General features: G+C 35.1%; 2 protein-coding genes and 1 pseudogene across 7 annotated transcripts; 1 reads left to right on the top strand and 2 right to left on the bottom strand.

The window, feature by feature from the left end:
- Nucleotides 1-2,237: 2,237 nt before the first annotated feature.
- Nucleotides 2,238-3,115, bottom strand: LOC113105369 (kelch repeat and BTB domain-containing protein 13-like; annotated as a pseudogene).
- Nucleotides 3,116-3,823: 708 nt separating this feature from the next.
- Nucleotides 3,824-9,416, top strand: rasl12 (RAS-like, family 12). 6 transcript variants are annotated; one of them, XM_026266864.1, is made up of 7 exons: nt 3,824-3,869; nt 4,708-4,854; nt 4,961-5,073; nt 5,493-5,579; nt 6,281-6,354; nt 6,534-6,724; nt 8,678-9,416. In XM_026266864.1, the coding sequence occupies exons 3-7, from the start codon at nt 4,962-4,964 to the stop codon at nt 9,009-9,011; spliced, it is 798 nt and encodes a 265-aa protein (XP_026122649.1). In that variant the 5' UTR covers nt 3,824-3,869; nt 4,708-4,854; nt 4,961; the 3' UTR covers nt 9,012-9,416. The 6 variants fall into 6 exon arrangements, with proteins under 6 accessions (XP_026122649.1, XP_026122651.1, XP_026122650.1 ...); XM_026266866.1 differs by lacking the exon at nt 3,824-3,869 and adding an exon at nt 3,899-4,500 and having other exon boundaries at nt 4,584-4,854; nt 6,284-6,354; XM_026266865.1 differs by lacking the exon at nt 3,824-3,869 and adding an exon at nt 3,901-4,500.
- A 139-nt stretch (nt 9,417-9,555) lies between these two features.
- Nucleotides 9,556-16,662, bottom strand: LOC113105653 (uncharacterized). The gene is made up of 6 exons (XM_026266862.1): nt 16,515-16,662; nt 15,483-15,541; nt 11,888-12,253; nt 11,007-11,126; nt 10,739-10,829; nt 9,556-10,592 (listed from the first exon to the last, which is right to left on the bottom strand). Exons 1-6 carry the CDS (start codon nt 16,571-16,573, stop codon nt 10,220-10,222), a joined length of 1,068 nt encoding a protein of 355 aa, XP_026122647.1. The 5' UTR covers nt 16,574-16,662; the 3' UTR covers nt 9,556-10,219.
- Nucleotides 16,663-21,231: the final 4,569 nt, after the last annotated feature.

Here is a 21,231-nt window from a genome sequence, read left to right as displayed (position 1 = left end):
ACAACTGAAAACCCAAAGTGAGACAGTATAATCTGCATTATTTCTGGTTTGTATTTATCTAAATGTTTTTGTCAGCCGAACCCCTCTGACATAATATATATACAGTATATACTGGAATTACCCCTGAGGTTAGTATTTCAATAATTTAACAACACATTTGCATATTTATGGTGCTATGATGTTAGTTAATGGTCAAATGACATGCAGGAAAACAAATAAAATATTTCATCATGTGTGTGTTTTATTTGGGTGTTTTATTTATTTATTTATTTATTTTTGGAATACATTGCAATTGCGATTTTCTGTGATATGATTTCTCATCTTTTAAAAAAAGTCTCATGCTACTGCTAAAACATCAATGCAAAAAGAACCAGGAGACATTTTTATAATTTTCAACGATAACAATAAAACTGTTGTTTTTAATAAATAAATAAAAAAAATCGGACAAAAATATAAAGGAAAACTGAACAAATAGACAATTTCATTGATAAAAAAACTATTTGTTTTATTATTATTATTACTATTTTAGGACAGAAGTAAATGATTGTAATATCTCAATTGAACTTTAAAATAAACAGAATATTTGATCATTACTTAATAAATACATTTTAATTATTCCAATTAATTTTGTTATTTTTAATTCCATGCTACTTTACAATTTTTAAATTGTAATAGAAAATGAAATTGATGCAAATGAGGTTGAACTCCTTTTAATTTTATAATTGCGCTAAGCCATTCATCGCGGTTTTGATTGCAGCCTTATTCATTTTCTGCAATTTTTCATTATATGAATTCAATTCATTATTAGCTTTTCATCAACTCACAAACCCTCACCAACCCTGAAATTCAGGAAAACCCTGATGTAATAAATATAAATATTATGTGTCAGACAATACAGATGTAATAAATAATTTACTTACAAATGGTTTACTCCAGCAATGGCTTTGGGAACCTAACTAAAAAATATTTGCATTTGGGTGATGCATTTGCACAGATGACCACTTATAAAAAAAAAAGACTATTCAATATGAAATGTCAGTGAAATATTTGGAAGACAACCGAAATCTAAACAATAATGCCCATGTCTCATTGTTCTCGTTTCAGAAAAAAACCTAGCATTTGTGAAATCTGTGTGAGGTCAACACGCAGTTTCATTTGTCAATTTCACTTTGGTATTTGTGAACATTATTATATGGCAAAGTTCCTATAAAAGGTTACCTTCAGTGTTAAACAATGCCAGACATCAAGAGCGAATAGCAAAGTCCTGCCAAGATCTATAGATTCTGTTGTCAGGCTGCCAGAGGCTGGACACAATGTTTTCATTGTGGTAACATGATTAGTTATCAGTGTGTCTTCAGGTTCCCAAGTAATGAGAGGACCTTCTACAATCATTACGAAAGCTTGCAGGAATGTCTGAATGTGATTTGAGTGTTTGAACAGTCAACGAGTCGCCACACTGTTACACTCTTACCACTTTATGAGGCCATAAATGATTGTATGAATAAAGTAACATTTCTGATGGTCATGTTTCTCCTCCCAACTGATCTGAAACTTTCTCTCACAGTCTTCAAGGTCCTGCGCTCTTTCCTTGTGGCCTTATATGACCCCGGCGCTACACCAGGGATTGCATTTTACAGATGGCATGTTTGATATATGTTTTTATATTTTGGTCTCATGTGGCCATGGCAACATATACTGTAATGACCATCAATCATGTGTAATACAGACATGGAGATTTATAGGGGCTGTTCGTTTTCCATTGCATTTGCCTCCAACTGGTCTGTGCTGTTCTGGCAGTGTGTGAATAATTTAATGTTAATCAGATTTAACACAAAATAAGTGAATGGACTGATTAGAGAAAGGAAAGAGAGGCTTGAAATTTTGCACTAGTTGCACAAAGAACAATGTAGGTTTGTAAGACTGAATACATATTGCATAAAGAATTACTGATTTCCAATTATGTGAATTACAGCCACTTACCTCATTTTTTAAAAAGTAATAAAAAAAATTGAAATCCCTCCCGCAACCTTTCTCTTTTGCTGCTGTTTAAAATATTTGAGGCACAAAACTAATGTCAAATTAGGTGAAATGCTAGGAATCCGCTGTTACGTAACATTTACCGCTATTATTAATAAACTCTGTCAACACAATGTACCAGAAGCATTTGAGCTGAGGCCAGAGGAGATCTCAACTCCATTATCTTTCAAAGCAAAGCATTTTGCTTTGCTTTGGCATTCTCAAGAAGAACATCCACACGGCGCAGGTCTTGAAAGATGAGCAGCGAAGCTCTAGGTGTCCAAAGAGACTTCATATTTCTCCACAGAGAACATTTCTCAAACTCTCCGCCGATGATATAAAGGTTGCCCACATGGCCTACCAAAGCACAGTTGTAGCAAAGTTGATGATGGCTGAAAAATGTCCAAGTTTCTGTAGAAACATCATAGCAGAAACCAGAATCCACAACTTTACTGGAAATATCCTCTGACAATGTAGAGATGTTGTCTAAAACCGTAACTCCTGCCATGGTGGTGCTGGCGTTGAGAGGCTTTCTCATCCTCATCAAGATAACAAACGAATGAGAGCCAACGGTGACGTATGTACTAGGAACAAGAGACTCAAAATATTCAATCAAATCCTCTGGCAAGCACTTCACATCTTCTTTGAGGTCTGCATACATGTCGCGAATGAACAAAGCTGCACTTTTGAAAAGTTTCAATAGCCTAAAAGTGGACGCTGCATGAAACATTAGAAGACAGTTGTCTGAATTGATAACATTGATGAGTTAGATGTTAGTTAGAAGCTCTTTCTGAAGAAACGCGGCACATTGGATGGCATTGACAATTTCCTCATATAGCACATGGAAGGCTACTGAACATTCAGCACATGAAGACAAATCTCATCCTCCATGCACTCTTTTGTCCCAGATTGGAAAAGAGCTCGAAGGTATTCACAATGCTGCTCCAGGAGGATTCTGTCCATAGTAAAGATACTTTCACAAAATCTCACATTCATTTCTGTGCTCGTCTCCATCAAGTTACCTCCTGTCATTTTCTTCTACAAAAATCCATTTCTGCAAAGTCAAACCTGTCTTTGAAGACATTCACAGCACTATTGACTATCCATGATGTCTTCTAAAGCAAGGCAGATGCATTTGACCGAGTCTGCAGTGTCTGTATTACTCCTAAAAACTACAAGAATAGAACACAGAAGTGAAAAGCGTAGCAGCATTATGCTGCTAGGAAAGCAGTTTCAGATAGCCATCGCTGTAGAGGGCAGCCGTCATCATGGTTATTTAATACCTTTTGTTCTTGGCAGGCATTAAAAGCAGGCTGAAAATTTCATTTTCTCCTTTTGATGAACAGGTGAAATGCCTAAAGCTGGAACAATGGTATGACTGTAAGGGTCGGTCTTTGCTGTGGGTCAGCATTCCAGGTGAACATGTGACTGCTCAAAATAACCAAATGAAAATAAAAAGACTGAGTACAGTCCAATTGGATATAGGGGATGCCTTCAAAAGCACAGTCGATTAGATTGCAGACAGGAGACTGTTTAATTGTTATATTGCGACTCCAAATAATATATATTCTTTGAGTTAGAAGAATATTTCTCTGACTTTTACAGAGCATAAGCCCAAACGTCATAGAAATGCCACTGTAAATAGGCCGTCTTGCTATAGGAGTAACTAATTTAAACTCATTTTAAATACTTATTGATATTGATTAATTAATAATAAAAATTAATTAATAATTACATTTTATATTTGTTTTTATTTATTGTAGACTAGAAACTAACAGTTGCCAGTAGCAACTTATTTCCATGGTATGAAAAAAAACACCGTGTAAGTCGATGGCAACAACAGCAACTGTTTGGTAAGCAACAGCAAAATATCTTGTGTCCAACCAAAGAAAGAAGCCTTTTTTGGAACAACTTGAGAGTATAAGTAATCGATAACAGAATTTTCCAATGGTAATGTTTATTTGCCGTTCAAAGAGGTATAAAAAATAAAAAAAACAGTGACGCCAAACTATTACATCTGATAATCAATCGTGACGCAAATTACGAAACGCGTTTAAACTTCGACAGTTGAAGGCAAACGAGCTGTCAAATGAATCGCAAAAGAAAATACTTTTCTTACATTTGAGCATTTTATTACAGTAAAAACAAAAAAAGAATCTTTTTTGTTTTTAATCCACCACAAAATTACTGAGGCCCTAGATCTGGTGGATGTAACCGTGGGAACAGTAGCGAACACTTTTGGTTCATTTGGGACCGTTTTTTATTTTATTTTATTTTTTTTGCTGAAACTTTGACGTAACTAAATGTTGTACTTATTTATCACTTAATTGAAAACATTACAAATAATTTTTAGTGTTTTGTTTAAAACGTCGTAAAGTTACCGTTAGAGGTTTTAGAGCGATTCGAGCGTCAACAAAAAGTTCCCCACGGCAATTTCCTGTAAATCTTCTCAAAAGTCATTGGATAATTCGACGATTGGTAAAGGTAAGTTAGGAGGATTGATTTATTAAACACGTTTTTAAAAAATAATTATTGTAGAGTATGGGTTTTGAAGTTTATTTGTACAGTATGTTCATGGGAGGCGGATCCACTGCATAGATTGAGTCCATCGTATGCTCCAGCCCACCGAACCAGAATATCCCATCATTTCACTGTTCATTCTCCTCTCTCCACATCCTCTCCGAACCAAAGAGGCTTCTAATGTCCTGGAAAAACAAGAAAACAGTCTTGCATCTGAGTCTTGGGTGGTTGTGGACATGTCTTTTATACTGAAGTATAACGCGATCCAGCTGTTTTGCAGAGAGCGCTGCTGAGAAATCAGGCATCAGCATCATCCAGGTATGAACTGAAGATCAAAGCACACTTGCACTGTGTCTAATGGGCTCTTTGATTTGGATCTGCTTCCTCATGTGTTCATTATTACTCTATCTCATCCTGTCTTCAGGATGTCTCTGATGTTTGGGAAAGCAAGAACTTGCAACATTGTCACTGTTCCTGAGCATGAGCCTTCGGAGTGTAACATAGTGATTTTGGGAGCTAATGGATCGGGAAAGTCAGGTATGACTAACATGCAATGTTCATAATAACATAGTTTAATTATTATGCTTTGGTCACAACTCATGACATATTCTTAATGTATGTAGTACATTTAATTTTGGGGGGAACACTGAAAAATGTGTCCTTGAATGTTTTGTAAATCGTTTTGACTTAGTATTTTACTTTATGTATTTATATTCAATGCTATCTGAACTATTGTATCAGAACAGTTTTGCATAATGTTGATTATGATTTTATTAATGAATGTCATGCTATTATTTGTTAATGATATTAGGTGGTTTACCACGAGAGAAAACTTTTCCCCATAATGAGATTTGCATTTAAGAAAAATGCTTTAAAAAAAAAAAAAAAAAAAAATCCCTGTTGAGTTATCCTGTTGAGATGCTCTGTTATGTAATTGCAAATATTTCCAAACTTAGATTTACAGGAAGTTTGTCTGTCCCCTGCAGCACTTACAGTGAAATTCCTCACGAAGCGCTTCATCAGTGAATATGACCCAAACCTTGGTGAGTTTTAACAAATGATCATTGAAAAACAATAATGAGTGACTGAACATCTGGTTATAGGAGACGTGTCCTCCTCAATGTCTATGGTGATTATGGTCCTGATTTTAAAATAAAACGTCGATCATACAGATTATTTTTACCTTACTGGAGCATTAACTTCAGGGCAGTTTAGTTTCATACAGATATAATTAAGGGCGACTCAGAGCCATAGATGGGTGGCTTTAAAACTTTAAAGGATTTTACATAAAAGTCCCCAGTTCCGTGTTTTTTTTTTCATTGGGAGAAGATAAAAAGCTGAAGTTTATACTGACAGATTTTACATTAATAAAATGACAAGCTTGACTTTGTCTCTGCCAAACCACTTTAAAAAAAATTCTTAAGTCTTTTTCCAATGCACCGTATATTTCTTTCTTCAATTTCATTCTTTGTAGTTGTATCGCATTTTCACATTTTGTTCCAGTGTAATTATTTTATGAAATCTTTATATAAAATAATAATACAATAAATTATAAAACACACATGGATGTCAGGAACCGAAATGTCATCTTTATTAGAGAAGAACCAAAATAAAAAGAGACTTCAACTGAAGTTAAAACCCATTATGCAACTGTCATGAAACTTGAGCTGGAGCGCAGTGTTTTAATGTTTCTGATTCAGTTTTTTAAACACATGCAGTATCTTTTTGCGTATTTAATTTTCAGAAGATACCTACTCTTCAGAAGAAGTTGTGGACCAGCAGCCAGTTCTGGTTAAAGTGATGGACACGGCTGATCAGGTAATGATGTCTATTTGTCTCTTTTAACAATACTCTTCTTTGTGAAGATTGACACCTCACATTTATCTCAGATTGATCTTTTCATTATGGTTGATGCTTTACTTTCTCATAATGGAAGTTTGTTGCATAACCATGGCATCTTTACAGTATGCAAACAAATCTGTCTTCATTTAAATCAGGATGGACCAGTCAACTGTGAGCGTTATTTAGGCTGGGCCAATGCCTTCATCATTGTCTACAGCATTGACAACCGGACCAGCTTTGAGGCCTGCCAGCAGTACTTGGAGGCTGTGACTCTGTACTCAAAAGGCCTGCAGCCAGAAGGTCCTGTCATTCTTTTAGGAAACAAGGTGGACATGGAGAGATACAGGTGAATTAAACATCCTTCTGTTACATTATTACAGCACACATGTAGGCTATAATGCCTGGTGATCTTAAAGAATAGTTCACCCAAAAATGACAGTTTGCAGAAGATTTACTTAAACTCAGGCCATCTAAAATGTAGATGAGTTTGTTTCTTCAGCAGAACAGATTTGGAGAAATTTAGCATTGCATCACTTCCTCTGCAGTGGATGGGTGCCGTCAGAATGAGAGTCCAAACAGCTGATAAAAACATCCAGTCCATCAGTTAACATCTTGTGAATTAAAAAGCGGTGTGTTTGTAAGAAACAAATCCATCATTAGTTATAACTTTAAACCATTGCCTCGCTCTGACCAAAAGATGTGTCCATAATCCATATAACGCGTCCTCCAGTGAAGAAGTCCATCTCCTGTTATCCTCTCACATCAAAATCCCCCAACATATTTGTTTAGAGTTACTGTTTTCACTTACAAACAGTGTTTGAATTGTGCATATTTCTCTCCTGATTCAGATGAGACAACTTTTTCTCTGGGGAAAGCAGTGTTATGAATAGAGGATGCACATTGTGGCTGGAAGCAGTGGTTTGAAGTTAAAAGGTCTTTATGATGGATTTGTTTATTATGAACATGCAGTTCTTTGCTTCCCTGGAGTCATGTGGATTACTTGTGGACTATTGTGATGTTTTTATCAGCTGTTTGGACTCTCATTCTGACGGCACCCATTCACTGCAGAGGATCCATTGGTGAGCAAGTGATGTAATGCTATATTTCTAAAAAAAAAAAAAAAAAGTTCTGATGAAGAAACAAACTAATCTACATGAAAATGGGTGAACTATTCCTTTACGAGTAAATCTTAAACAGACAGATTTCCTGTGTCAAGAGTGTGTTAGTCAAAACACTAACCAAGCAGAGCAGGAAATAGTGCATTTACATAGTTGTATGAATGTCCTTTTGTTAGTTTAACTGAAAGAACGTATGACCTGTGACTGGATATATTTACAACAATTATGCTCAGTACCACCGCAAGTTATTTAGATTTCAGTTTCTCATGACCCTATATGTTTAAGGAAAGATTTGATTGGTCCAGGAAATGACCATTTATCGCCTTTATATTTTCCTTTTATTATGCAAACAGAGTGCATGATTTATGCAGTATCATACTTGAAATGACCATAATACAGCTGGGCTTAATCAAATCTATCTGTTTATGTAACCGCAGAATAATGTGTGCTTCTTTGCCAGCTGGATTTTAAATAAAAGCTTTGACTGCTCATCCCCAGTTTTTTTTTCTGCTGTGCCATTCCTATTACATTAGAGAGTTTCTTTAACTCTTTATTGCTTTAACTCTTTATTTGCAATTTTACTTAAGGCTGTAGTTATCATATGCACTTTTTATTTCTATTATGTCTTGTTTTTATCCATTATTACATGATAACGTTTTAGTATTTACATGGTATGCTTCAAACGTTTGGGGTTGGTAAGATTAAAAAAAAAAATTATCTTCTGCTTACCAAGGCTGCATTTATTTAATCAAAAAAATTCAGTAAAAGCAGTAATGTTGAGAAATATTATTACAATCTAAAATAACTGTTTTCTATCTCAATATATTTTAAAAAATAATTTATTTCTGTGATGCAGTACTGAATTTTCAGCATCATTACTCCAGTCTTCAGTGTCACTTGATCCTTCAGAAATCATTTTAATATGGTGATTTGCTGCTCAAGAAACATTTCCTCTTATTATTAATGTTAAAAACTTTTTTTATTTTTTTATATTTTTTTCTGTTTAACCCATGATACTTTTTTCAGGATTTTTTTTGTTTTTTTTTTATTAGCATATATTATGTTTCAGAATTAAATAGTAATTTTATTAAAGGGCTGCATTTTATGTGAGGAAAGTTAATGAAAACATGCTTTTTATAATGAGTTGGCTAAATAAACATTTTATAATACATCTTTTTTAGACAGGTGAGCAAGGCGGATGGTGCCGCTCTGGCCTTGCGGTTCGGTTGCCTGTTCTTTGAAGTTTCTGCCTGCTTGGACTTCCTCTCCGTTCAGCAGATCTTTCATGAAGCTGTTCGAGAAGTGCGACGAGAGACGGAGAGGAGTATCCGTCCGCTCTTCATCAGCGAAGACAAGTCTGCGATCAGCCTGTCCTCCGCCCCTCCGCTCACCACCTGCTATAAAGAGCTGCCCACCCCAGCCACTGCTAAGCTGGTTACGGTCAAGTCCTCGAGAGCTCAGAGCAAACGGAGAGCCCCCACGCTTACACTGCTCAAGGGCTTCAAGATCTTCTGATGCTTTGCCTAGAGTATCTACAAGGAGGAATGCTTGTTTTGATTTCGTATCAGCTCATTTAGCATGAAAACAAACAGGACCTGAAGGATTACAACATTTCTCATGAACTTGAGATAGCGGTAACTTTATGAAAAGTACAGTATATGAACAGTATATCAGAGTGCTAATGAATGTCTTGGTTAGCATTGCTGATTATATTGTTATAATTGTTGATTTCTTTTTGTTTTGTTTGTTTCACCAATTTTTGCACTTGTATTCTATTGTGATAAAACCAATTTCCACTTGATATATTAATTTTACAGAAATCATTTGGTCGTTCATTTTTATACACATCAAACAAAAAACCTAATTATGCACAGTATACCAAAGAAAGTTTCAGGACAAAATAAGCGCCTTAATTTTTATTAGTTCTTGTCAAACTGTAAAAAAAAAATTTTTTTGTATTGATTAAACATTGTAACTATTAAGTGTATTGTTTTGCATCACATTGCGAATATAGAGAATATTTACACTGCTTCATATGGGGAGCATAAAAAGACAAATATAAAGATTAAATATTTGATTTAATCCGTATAAGCTTGCATGGTACACTATTACTGTATGGTTTAGAAAAAAATGTAGTTCATGACCAATTTTCATGCACTATATCCAATACACTATATCCTGCACACAAAAAAAGTATTTTTTTTCTTTATAAAAAAAAAAAAATCTAAAACTAACCTTTTGAAACATCAACTCCAAAACGTGAAATGAATATATGTGTAAATATATTATGTAATCATAAAAATGGTTGGTTGACCCAAAGCTATAAGCATATTTGTTAGCTTAGGGAAAACCAGTGTAATAATATACACTGGCAGTTATTATAAGTTATTCTAAAAAGTAATTACGTTTTTTTTAATGCCTTTAATGTTTTTGAAAGAAATCTCTAATGCGCACCATTTATTTAAACAAAATACAGTACAGCAGTAATATTATAAGCATTTAAAATAACTGTTCACTATATAATTTCTTTCAAAACATTTAAACATTTTTGGCTGCCAATGTGAAAGAAACTTCCACTGAAAAAATATATATATTTTGATTGACCGCTAAATTGAATCACGTGGGTGTGGTTACAGTCCTGGGTTGACTCTACAATAGTCTATCAACCAATCCGATGCCATCTTGAATAAAGTGTTAAAATGATCACAAACAGTAGGACTAAATTATAATGCAGTTGTCTCAGATGAAGCTATTACTTGGGGGGAGTTTTGCGACAGAGACTCTGCGTTTGTGCTGTGGACGTCCTCTTCCCCTTGTCCTTCCTCCACAGGTTCAGGATACAGAGTAGACACATTCCCGTCCTTCCAGGTCACCACAATTTCTCCGGGCTTCAGTCCCTCGGAGGCTTTGCTATCTTCCCAATCCCGTTCCCTATGGCTGTTATATGTAGTAATTGGTTCAGATGGGGTAAAATGTTTTTTCTCCTCCTTGACCTCTGTGACCTTATCAGTGACGATGGCCTGCAGTTCCTCCATTTCAGGTTCCACCGCTGTGGCTTTTGAGGCTGCTTTGTATTTGGCTATTCGCTTCCTGTTCCTGTATACGAAGCAGAAATGGAAGTTATGGAAGAATATTCCATGATCTCTCTCTCTTTCTTTCTTTCTCTCTCTCTCTGTCTATATATTTCAAATAAAAGTCAAGCAACTGGGATTTGCTATTTAGTGTGTGTGTGTAACACTAACCTATTAGCCATCATGCCCATGACCAACAGCATCGCACCAATCAGAATACCCAGAGACGCAAATGCCAGCATGCCAAACTTCCACGATGTTGCTGTTTAACAAAAGAACGGCACTGAACCATTTGTGAGTATTACTGTGATACAAAGTGCTTAGTTTTTTCTCATGGCAACCTCCAAGTCATTCAGGCCATTTCATACATGGGGAAATGAAATTATGTAAACATGAATAAAACAGGACAGCAGAGTAAATGCAAGCTTTCCACACTCACGGTCCTCTGTGCGGTAATACCACTGTAAAAACTTCATTTGTGCCTCTGTCATTCCTGGTTTAGGCGGCCCTTCAACAAAGTCAAACTCATCTGCCTCTAAGTCAGTTTCTCTTCTGGATCCTGTGAGAATCGATGAAGATGAGATATATATTTATATATCACAGCTTAATACAACAAAAGAGAAGAAGTGAAGAAGGTCAGTGGAGTTTCTTTTCACATTGATTTATTTTTTATTTTAGGGTGAAATACACTTTCTTGTACATTATAAGTGACAATTATTTTATATTATGTGTACGGTACATACACGCAGAGAATTGATTGAATTCAATACTTTTACTTAATTTATTTTGATCAAAAATACATCAAAAATGTTTCAATACATCAAGGGTGTAGACAATAAGCTTTTTAGATTGATTTTACAATAGAAAGCAGTTATGTTAAATTGTAAAATAAATGATCAAATAAATGTAGCATCCCTTATGAAACAAAAATATATTGCAATATATTGGAAAATATCATATAATATATTAGGCATATATTCTTATATATATTTATATTTTTCCAATATATTGCAATATATTAAAAGCGGCAATCATTTGTATATTTTGCAATATATTATATAATATATGTATCATCAATATATTATTAAATGTATTCAAATATATTAAATATTAGAAAATAAAAAGGGAAAATAATATATTACAATATATCACAATATATTTTAAGAAATATATTGGTAAATATATTTTCCTTCCCTAAGGGATTGGGAGCGTGATATGTCAACCCAGATAAAATGAACATGACAATTCAGACACATAATTAAAATAAAGTATTAAATAAATATTAGTAATGATTACTTTGTTTTTTATGCCTCTACTCACTCAGTTTATTCTGGCAGATGTCACCTGCATCCAGAGATGTCCAGGTGTCATGTTGACCCGCGTTCAGTCTGAGTTTTCCTCTCTCAGTGCTCAATACCAGAGAGTTTTGCAGACTGATGAGCTGTTGAGCTTTGCACTGCCATTTGACATGTTCACCAGAATCACAAGCGATAGTCTGGACTGTGTCAGTGTGGAGGGCAGAAAGACACCTCAGGGTGCCTGTGTTTACCAGGAACCAGTCATCTGTCCACTTCCACTGCTGCAGGACCGAGTCCAGACTGCATGACCTTAACTCAACAACTCCTTCAGACGAGTCCTCTAGACACAGACCTGCCTTCATGCTGTGGATCGTAAACCCGATTGTGCCTTTGGGGAGGAAACAACTTTTAGCATATTACAAATCTTAATTCATTTTGTATATTTTATCTTTACAAGTAATTCTAGAGCATAAAACCAGTCTTAAGTCACTGGGGTATATTTGTAGTGAGAGCTAAAAAGTCATTGTATGGGTCAAAATTATAAAAAAAAAATTAATGCCAAAAATCATTAGGATATTAAGTAAAGATAATGTTCCATGAAGATATTTAGTAAATGTCCTACTGTAAATATATCAAAACTTCATTTTTGACTAGTAATATGCATTGCTAAGAACTTCATATGGACAACTTTAAAGGTGATTTTATTTATATTTTATTAAAAAAAATTGCACCCTCAGATTCCAGATTTCAAAATACTTTCTGATCCTAACAAACCATGCATCAATGGAAAGCTTATTTATTCAGCTTTCAGATGATATATAAATCTCAATTAATTTTTCTTGTGGTCCAGGGTCACATATAAGTAATATATATATATATATATATATATATATATATATATATATATATATATATATATATATATATATATATATATATATATATAATTAAATAAATCCCATCTTATACAATAGTAATCATCATTAAATTATTTTTATTGTAGTACTTTATTTTTTGTTTAAAATTGTCATAAAATTGTTACACTTTGAAAAACCTGATTGTATAATTTTATCATATGTGACCCTAGACCACAAAACCAGTCTTGAGATTCATACTCTGATTCATCATCTGAAAGCTGACTAAATAATCTTTCCATTGATGTATGGTTTATTTCAGACAAAAAAGGTCCAAATCTGTCACCAGAGCAGTACCCTAAGGCAGTGGCGTTGGTCCCTTTGAGACATAAGTTACCGTACATTAAAGTCAGTGTTAACCATACAGTCTATGGTGTTAAGCAGAGATGTATAAAGTACTAGAGAACCATACTTGAGTAAAAGTACAAGTGCTCTATCAAAAAAGTGACTTGAGTAGAAGTAGAAGTGCTCTTTAAGCACCACACTTAAGTAGAAGTACTAAAGTATTCAACATTTTTTGTACTTAAGTATTGCAAGTAGTCTATTTTAAAATTTACTACTCGAGTACTGAAAGTAAAAGTAGAAGTATTGTGTTATGTAGCTATTAAAGAAAATAGTCAAAAGTTTGAACATATTGTTTTTACTATTTCAAATGATTAACCTAAAGGACAATCACAATTCCTTTGACTGTAACTTCTTGTAAACAAAAAACGGTTACTAGGGTTAGTTAGCCCAATTTGCAAAATGATGTCATTAATAACTTACCCTCATGTTGTTTCAAACCCTTAAGACATCAGAGGGTCATTTAGAATTTTTTGAAGCATCGAAAATACATTTTGGTCAAAAAATAGCAAAAACTACAACTTTATTCAGCATTGTCTTCTCTTCCGTGTCTGTTGTAAGACAGTTAAACACAAAGCAGTTTGTGATATCCGGTTCGCGAACGAATCATTCGATGTAACCGGATCTTTCTGAAACAGTCCACCAAATCGAACTGAATCGTTTTAAACAGTTTGCGTCTCCAATACGCATTAATCCACAGATGAATTAAGCTTAACTTGTTTAATGTGTCTGACACTCCCTCTGAGTTAAAACAAACCAATATCCCGGAGTAATTCATTGACTCAAACAGTACACTGACTGAACTGATGTGAAGAGAGAAATGAAGATGAACACCGAGCCGAGCCAGATAATGACTCATTCACGAGTCAAGAACCGTTTCTGTCAGACGCGTCTGATTCGTGAACCGATGAGCTGATGATACTGCGCATGTGTGATTTAGCGTGAAGCAAACCGACACACAGAGCGTCTGAACCGAACTGATTCTTTTGGTGATTGATTCTGAACTGATTCTGTGTTAATGTTATGAGCCCAGGTGCAGTCAACGCCAATGACGCCATTGCATCGAGCGCAAAAGAATCGGTGAACTGTTTTCTTCAACTGGTTTATTGAATCGAACTGTCAGAAAGAACTAACGTTACTGGTCATCCGAAAACCGATGCAACCGGTTCTTGACTCGTGAACGAGTCATTATCTGGCTCGGTTCGGTGTTCATCTCTCTCTTCACAGCAGTTCAAGTCAGCACGCGCAGTCTTCTTAATCGCTTGATTCGCTCAATGATGTGCCAGCTTCATCAAACCTGCCATCTACAGTTCTGGCAGTGGTTTGTAATGGAATGATTCGTAACATTATTATAATTGTAACGAGTAACGATGCAGCACATAAAAAAAATATCGGAGTAAAAGTATTAAACTCAGCGAAAATATGTACCGAAGTAAAAGTGGAAGTAGGAGAAAAAAACAATACTCTAGTAAAGTACAGATACCGCCTTTTAGTACTTAAGTACAGTAGTGAAGTAGTTCTACTTCGTTACTATACATCTCTGGTGTTAACATAGCGTTAGATTTAGGCTACTCTCATGGGACTGCATTCTTTTTGCATCTGCTTTAAAGCCTTACTGGTTATTTAAACGTTTCATTCATGTGCTTTTCTGACATGTGGTTTTTCTGAGCACACTCAAAGTGCGCACATGAAAACGAAAAAGCCCTTCAAACTGTGCCTGATTACTGAACTAAGTTATGTTTTAATACTGTCAAAACACACAAGGTTTATGTATAGACTCAGTTGTATATGTCTAAAATGAAAGTAAACAACTGAAAGAAACAGTTGTGGCCTATATCACTTTGGCCTATATCCGCCATACTTTTTCATATTTTGTGACCTTAAAAGGCTTTATAATAGGGAAATAAGTTTGGTTGTGATGCTCGAACAGCCTGGAAAATAGAAAACCCAACATGACTATAAGAACCGTGATAAAATTATGATATTTCAAAAAACTAAACTAAACAAAAAAACTCCAAAACCCCAAACAGTCCACGATTGTGCCCATGTAACGCCATTTCGCCCCTTCCCCTCGGGAGGTCTGTGGACACCACTGCCCTGAGGCACAAATTAAGTTATATACAGTATTTATACCTTATTCACTCCTAAATGGTTCATATTAGTACTTTAAAAGTACATAGTAGTAGTCAAAGTGTGCCTTTTAGTAACTTTTGAAAGGGTGCTATTCCAGTGATAGAATTATTCTGTTTTTCTGAGAGTGTATTTACTGTATATATAATGCTTTTGGGAAGCACAGCCGTGGACAAGTTCTTGCCAGGATTTATTCTCCTATCATTAGATTCACATAAGAGTGTACTATACCAGACCATGTGAGAGATAGTCCTATCCATAACAGCAGCATTGCTCTTGTAATACAGATTCTGCTTAAACACAAGACACAATGCAAGGTGTTAATATTTCCACACATATTAAAACAGCATGTAAAGCATCATTAGCCTTGGGCTTTGATTTTGGAGAATTTCTCCCCCACACATGCAATGTCTGAACACGTCGACAGCTTGACTAAAGATGCAACGGTGCAAATCATGGTGCAATATTTTAACCTTTCCTAATGAGAGAATGAGATATCATGCCTTGACAAAAACCAGATGTCGAAACTCACCCACCTCAGTTTTACACAATTTTTGCTTTACATTTTGTGTGTGTGTGTGTGTTTACTACCTTAGTAAAGATATATAAAGTTTAAACTATCATTTTCTTTTTTATTTTGCATTTTTGTCCCTATCTGGGTTAGGTTTTATTAATTACAGTAATTCAATTTCCCTTGAATGTAAAGTAAGGGATTACTCCTATTATTTTTTGTAATCCTAAAGTTAGTTCGGATGTAATTGCATTAAATACTTTATAGACAATCCTATATAAAGCAGCATTGGATTTAACATCATCCACTAAATTGTATGTTTTTAATGTAACATATGCAACATGTTTTTCCATTACTGTCACTTATCAAAACAATTCAACCAATTTCAACATATTTTAAGCTGTATGAGATTCAGTTTGACTTTTTATTAAGTTGGTTTAATATAGTTTAATCTGAAATAAAAGCCATTTTGATTATGCTTAAAATTTTCAAAATCAATTGAACTGAAGTTAAAGTTTAAGTATAGACAGAAAAGTTTCACAGAGTATAAAACATTTAAAAGCCATAACAATGTTACAGTACAATAATATTTTAAGATGAGCATTACTGAACCAAAATGATTCCATACAATGATTCTGATCAGCGTTTCTTATCATAAGAATAAACCAAAGCCATACAAATATCACAGAGCTTCTGTATGATCCATACGGATGCTTATTATTATTATTTTTACATGTATGAAATCAACTTACCTGAAGAGCACAGTTTGAGAGGCAAGAAGTGGTGTAGAACAGAAAGAATGACTACACATGTTGGGAACGCCACGGCAGAGGGTTTCCAAAGTTCAAATGGGAGGAGATACACTCATGTAATTGCTTTCCATTTTACAGTGCAATCTGCTTTTAGAAGATGAGGGAATGGGTTAGCAGCTCATATTCTTTACATAATTAGGTGAAGCTGAATTTATTGTATATATATTTATTTCTTTAATGAACATTTAGAGTTTCTTTTGTACAAATCTTGGGCTAGGCCATCTGGGAAATACAGTATATTTTTCTAAAGAACTAATCTTGAGATCAATGCAGGCAATAAATTAATTAGCCAAAGTAAAAGTCCTTCTAGACACTGGTTATGAATGGTAATGTTCTGTAAGGCCGTTTTCTGCTCGGTGTTTGGATAGCCTTGCTCCAGCCTTGTCATGTTAGTGCCGCAGGATACTGATGAGAGGGACACAGCCGCTGACCCGTCGGTCAAGAACCTGTCACATGTGTGTATGTTTGCTTGGGCAGACAGAGAGGTGGGTTTTATTTCTTTATAGCAAGCCCTTGGAGCGGTTAGAGGTGAATGAACTAGATGTCACTTTCAATATTGCAGAGGTGAAGTGATAAAAGCCGCTTGTTGTATCACAATACTGAGAATGTTTTCCTTAGAGCTCCAAAAATCATAATGGATTTATAATCCATATCATTTGAAACCAATCCTAAAGAGATCAAATGAGATGTTCCAGTGATGATCACTTAAGATGGGAAATGGGATCTTCAGGAGAATTTTTAAGAATCTAGTTTGATCTCTTTAAGATTGGCTTGAAGATATAAATTTTTTTAGATTCTTGTTTGCCTCATCCTCCACGGAGTAAACTGATGTTGCATACACTGATTCTGCAGCAAACATAGTTTATATGTTTCTTTCAAGGCTTTGAACCTTTGAACACCTCATCATCACAGCTGACCAAAAATTTCCATTTACATGATGTCATTTTTCTGTTTAAAACCTTAAACAAACAGGCCTACTTAGATTTTGGAGAAAATCTTATTTTATCAGTATTATTCAAAAGTTCTGCCCCCTACTGGAACATACAGTAAATTCTCATTCTGAATCTTTACTTTTCTACTTTAGAGGTAGTGTGTGTGTGTGTGTGTGTGTGTGTGTGTGTGTGTGTGTGTGTGTGTGTGTGTGTGTGTGTGTGTGCATAGCATGTTGAAAAGTTAAGACACCCTATTGGATTCCATGGTTTTCTGTATCAGGACATAATAAAAAATTATCTGGTTTTTGGCAGGTCTTAAACTTTAAAAAATAAAATCTCAGATGAACATCATCGCATTACATATAACTGTTATTATTTAATTAACAAAAATTGAGCCAAAATGGAAAAACCATGTGTGACAAAGTTGGGGACAACCTGGTCCTGGATCCACTTTTAGCAACAATAACTTGAATTAATCATTTTCTGTATGACTTAATCAGTCTCTCACAAAGAGGAACTTTGTCCCACTCTTCTTTACAACGTTGCTCCAGTTTATTGAGGTTTGAGGGCATTTGTTGCACAGCTCTCGCCACAGCATTTCATACTTTGGATTGCAGCAACACCTCGACTCTTTTATTTTCAGCCTTGGGCTGTTGTGCTGTTGCATCACCCAATCTTGGCCAGGCTTTAGCTGTTAGACGGTTGTCCTCACTTGACTCTAGAATATTTTAGGACACAGAGGGGTTCATGGTTGACTCAATGACTGTGAGGTGCCCAGGTACTGTGGTAACAAACCAAGCCCAAATCACCACCTCTCCACTAACATGCGTGAATTTTTTTATGAAGTGTTCATGCTGATATGCTCTTTAGGTTTTCACCAGACACAGCGTTGTGCATTATGGCCATCAACATCTCCACATTGGTCTCATCTGTTCAAAGGACAATGTTCTAGATGTCTTATGGTTTGTTTAGATGCAACTTTGCAAACCTAAACTGTGCTGCTATGTTTGTTTGCTCACACTTGCTGATGATCAGTTAATCAAAGGCTTTTAATTAGAGGTGACTGACTGATACTTTCCCTCTTCATTCCCATGTCTATAGTAAGAGTGTGCTAACATTGTCACAAATGGTTTTTCCATTTTGTCTATATTTATTTATTCTGTTAAATAAACAATTGCACGGTGCAATATGTCATGTGTTGTTGTTCATCTGAGGTTTTATTTTCCAAATCGTAAAGACCTGTCAAGGACCAGATTTTTTTTTTTTTATTATGTCCCGATACGGAAAACTATGGAGTTTAAGAGGGTGTCCTAACTTTTTCACATGACTAAATATATATAGAGTCTCACACACATACAGACACACACACAAATTTTTTACAAAATGTGATCACAGGCAAATGTTCTAATGTATTGTATCTCCCCAGCGATGAAAGCAGGCACAAATAAATGTCAGAAAACACAATTCCTGGCTGGCATCTGCATGGTGGACCACTGGATCTTTGGTTAAGTTGTAAGGAATACTATATCGAGGCCAACGGTATTTAGTTTAACACAAGGTGGCGATAAAAGTCTAGTTTTGTGTGTTTAAGAAAAGTAACAGTGCAGTGGTGTATTGACCACGGTGGGCAACAAGACCTCATCTAGGGTTAACTCAGATTATATGGGACATTTTTTTTTCCAGTCACCTCATTGAAAAAAATGCCCCAATTTGCCTGAATATACTTTATGCACTTCTGATGAGATCTGGTACATATTAATTTCTTATGCACTACTTTTCAAGTGCACGTTTATGCACTGAGCTTGACTCTTCTGATGAGTAATATTCATCCTCATCATCATCATCATCAGAAGCTGGTCTTCACCAGCCTCACTGTTTTCAAATGTCTGTCATACGACTGCTTTTACGTTTCTTCACTAAATGTATTTCAGTGACTGGATCATGCTGTTTTCAGGCTCATCTGGTTCTTCCAGAAGCAGACTTCTTATAGGCCACTTCTTCAGTATATCAAGAAGACACAATATTCACATAGAGGTTGGCTATTTATTTGATGTTTTATATGCTTTTTTTTATTTTTATTGCCACAGAATAAATGTGTGTTAGGTTTTTTAAAATTTTTTATTCACATTTCAGTCATATTGTTATGTGTTTAATGTCTCATCTTTTCTGGTCTTTATCAGTATTTTAATCCAGGTGTGATTCCAGGTCATGGTGGTGGTGGCAACAATACTACAGCGAGAAGTTACACCGCCTTTCCGTAAACATTTAGGTGGTGTTATGCAAATCTTCCAACACAGTGATGTAGACATGTGGGGCTGTGCTTTAATGAGGCTTTTTAGGAAGGCGTGGACTAGTTTTTACTTTTATAAAGAATATCTCTTTGGGTTTGAGATTTGATCTAATTTTTCATCTCAGAACTGGATATGTTGAGTTTGCATCTGAATCCAGTTTTGTGTGCATCTACATAAGCAGATTAGAAGGTTATGAAGAATGACCTGCACATTTGTCCTCCCGTGTACAGATACCACAGTATGTCTGATCTGTTGATGGCTCTGGTTTGGGTCTTGGAGAAGACATCATCTCACAGTCTCGTCAGTAGGAACGGATGTTCCAGAAGAAACAGGACATGGTGATGAAAAAGTGTGGATGTGGCAGAAAATCTGTGGAATTGTGACTAGGATCTGTAATGTCAAGTGGCTCTTCCTGGATGACTACGACAACCTAGCCAGCGGGAATTTGGACAAAAGTGACAGAAACTACATGATGTTTACGGTTCAAGATTTAAGATCAATAATTTAGCTCAACACAAGCAAAGTAGTTTACCAAGCTCAGAACAGGTTTAGTTGGGAACCAATGTTGGTGTTGCGATACTGTTACTGCACACAGCCCTGCGAGATCTAGAGATAAGTGTTTGAACTCGCCGCAGAATGAATAAGTTTGCTGTGAGTGCTAGTGAGAATCATTCAAATTGTAATTTAACCGTGGTGTTATAGCAGAAATTACATCATTAATTTAAGGGTTTTTACAACCTTTTTAGAGAGAAGTTCAAACACTTTTCAAGTATTCCACACAACTATTTCCAGCACAGCAAATGCTCCAATTTAAATGTTATTTTTAATGGGAAGACCAAAATATAGTTTATGTAAACGCTTCTGTAAATGTAAAAAATACACCAAATGACCATTCTAACCAGTAGATGGCAGCAGAGAAGTACTTATTAGCTTGTTATTAGTCATCCATTTCTACTTTTTGCTATATATTTTGAAATGATAAAATCATTATATAAAATATCAAATCATCAAGAAATCAAATATTGTCAAAGTTTTGAACTTTAAGTTAGAATTTCTTTTTTTGTGTACCTCCTCATCCCATTTGTGCTTTAAATACATTTATTCCAAAATAAATGTATAATACTCTGGACAAAATACACATTTTAGTAGTGTCCCCAGGTTTTTCAGTCCTGTTACCTTAACACCTTACCCCTTCTAAAAACTGAGAAAATTCCACAAGACCCATTTTTAAGATTAATATTGCAACATCTGGATCTTCTTGAGGCAATGAAATGACCGAATGCATGGTCTTATTTTCTTTTCTGTATATTTGATTATTTTGTAGCAGTATCTGGGAGCGTCATTATAATTATACTGTCCTTTTACCTAAATTATTTATCAGATGTTACTTGTTTATTTAAAAAAATATATATCTTTGGTAAATCACTATAATTT

This window comes from Carassius auratus, chromosome 7 (assembly GCF_003368295.1).
Source record: "Carassius auratus strain Wakin chromosome 7, ASM336829v1, whole genome shotgun sequence".
NCBI lineage: Eukaryota > Metazoa > Chordata > Actinopteri > Cypriniformes > Cyprinidae > Carassius > Carassius auratus.
Note: the sequence above shows the minus strand (reverse complement) of the source record. Positions and strands in the feature narration are given on the sequence as shown.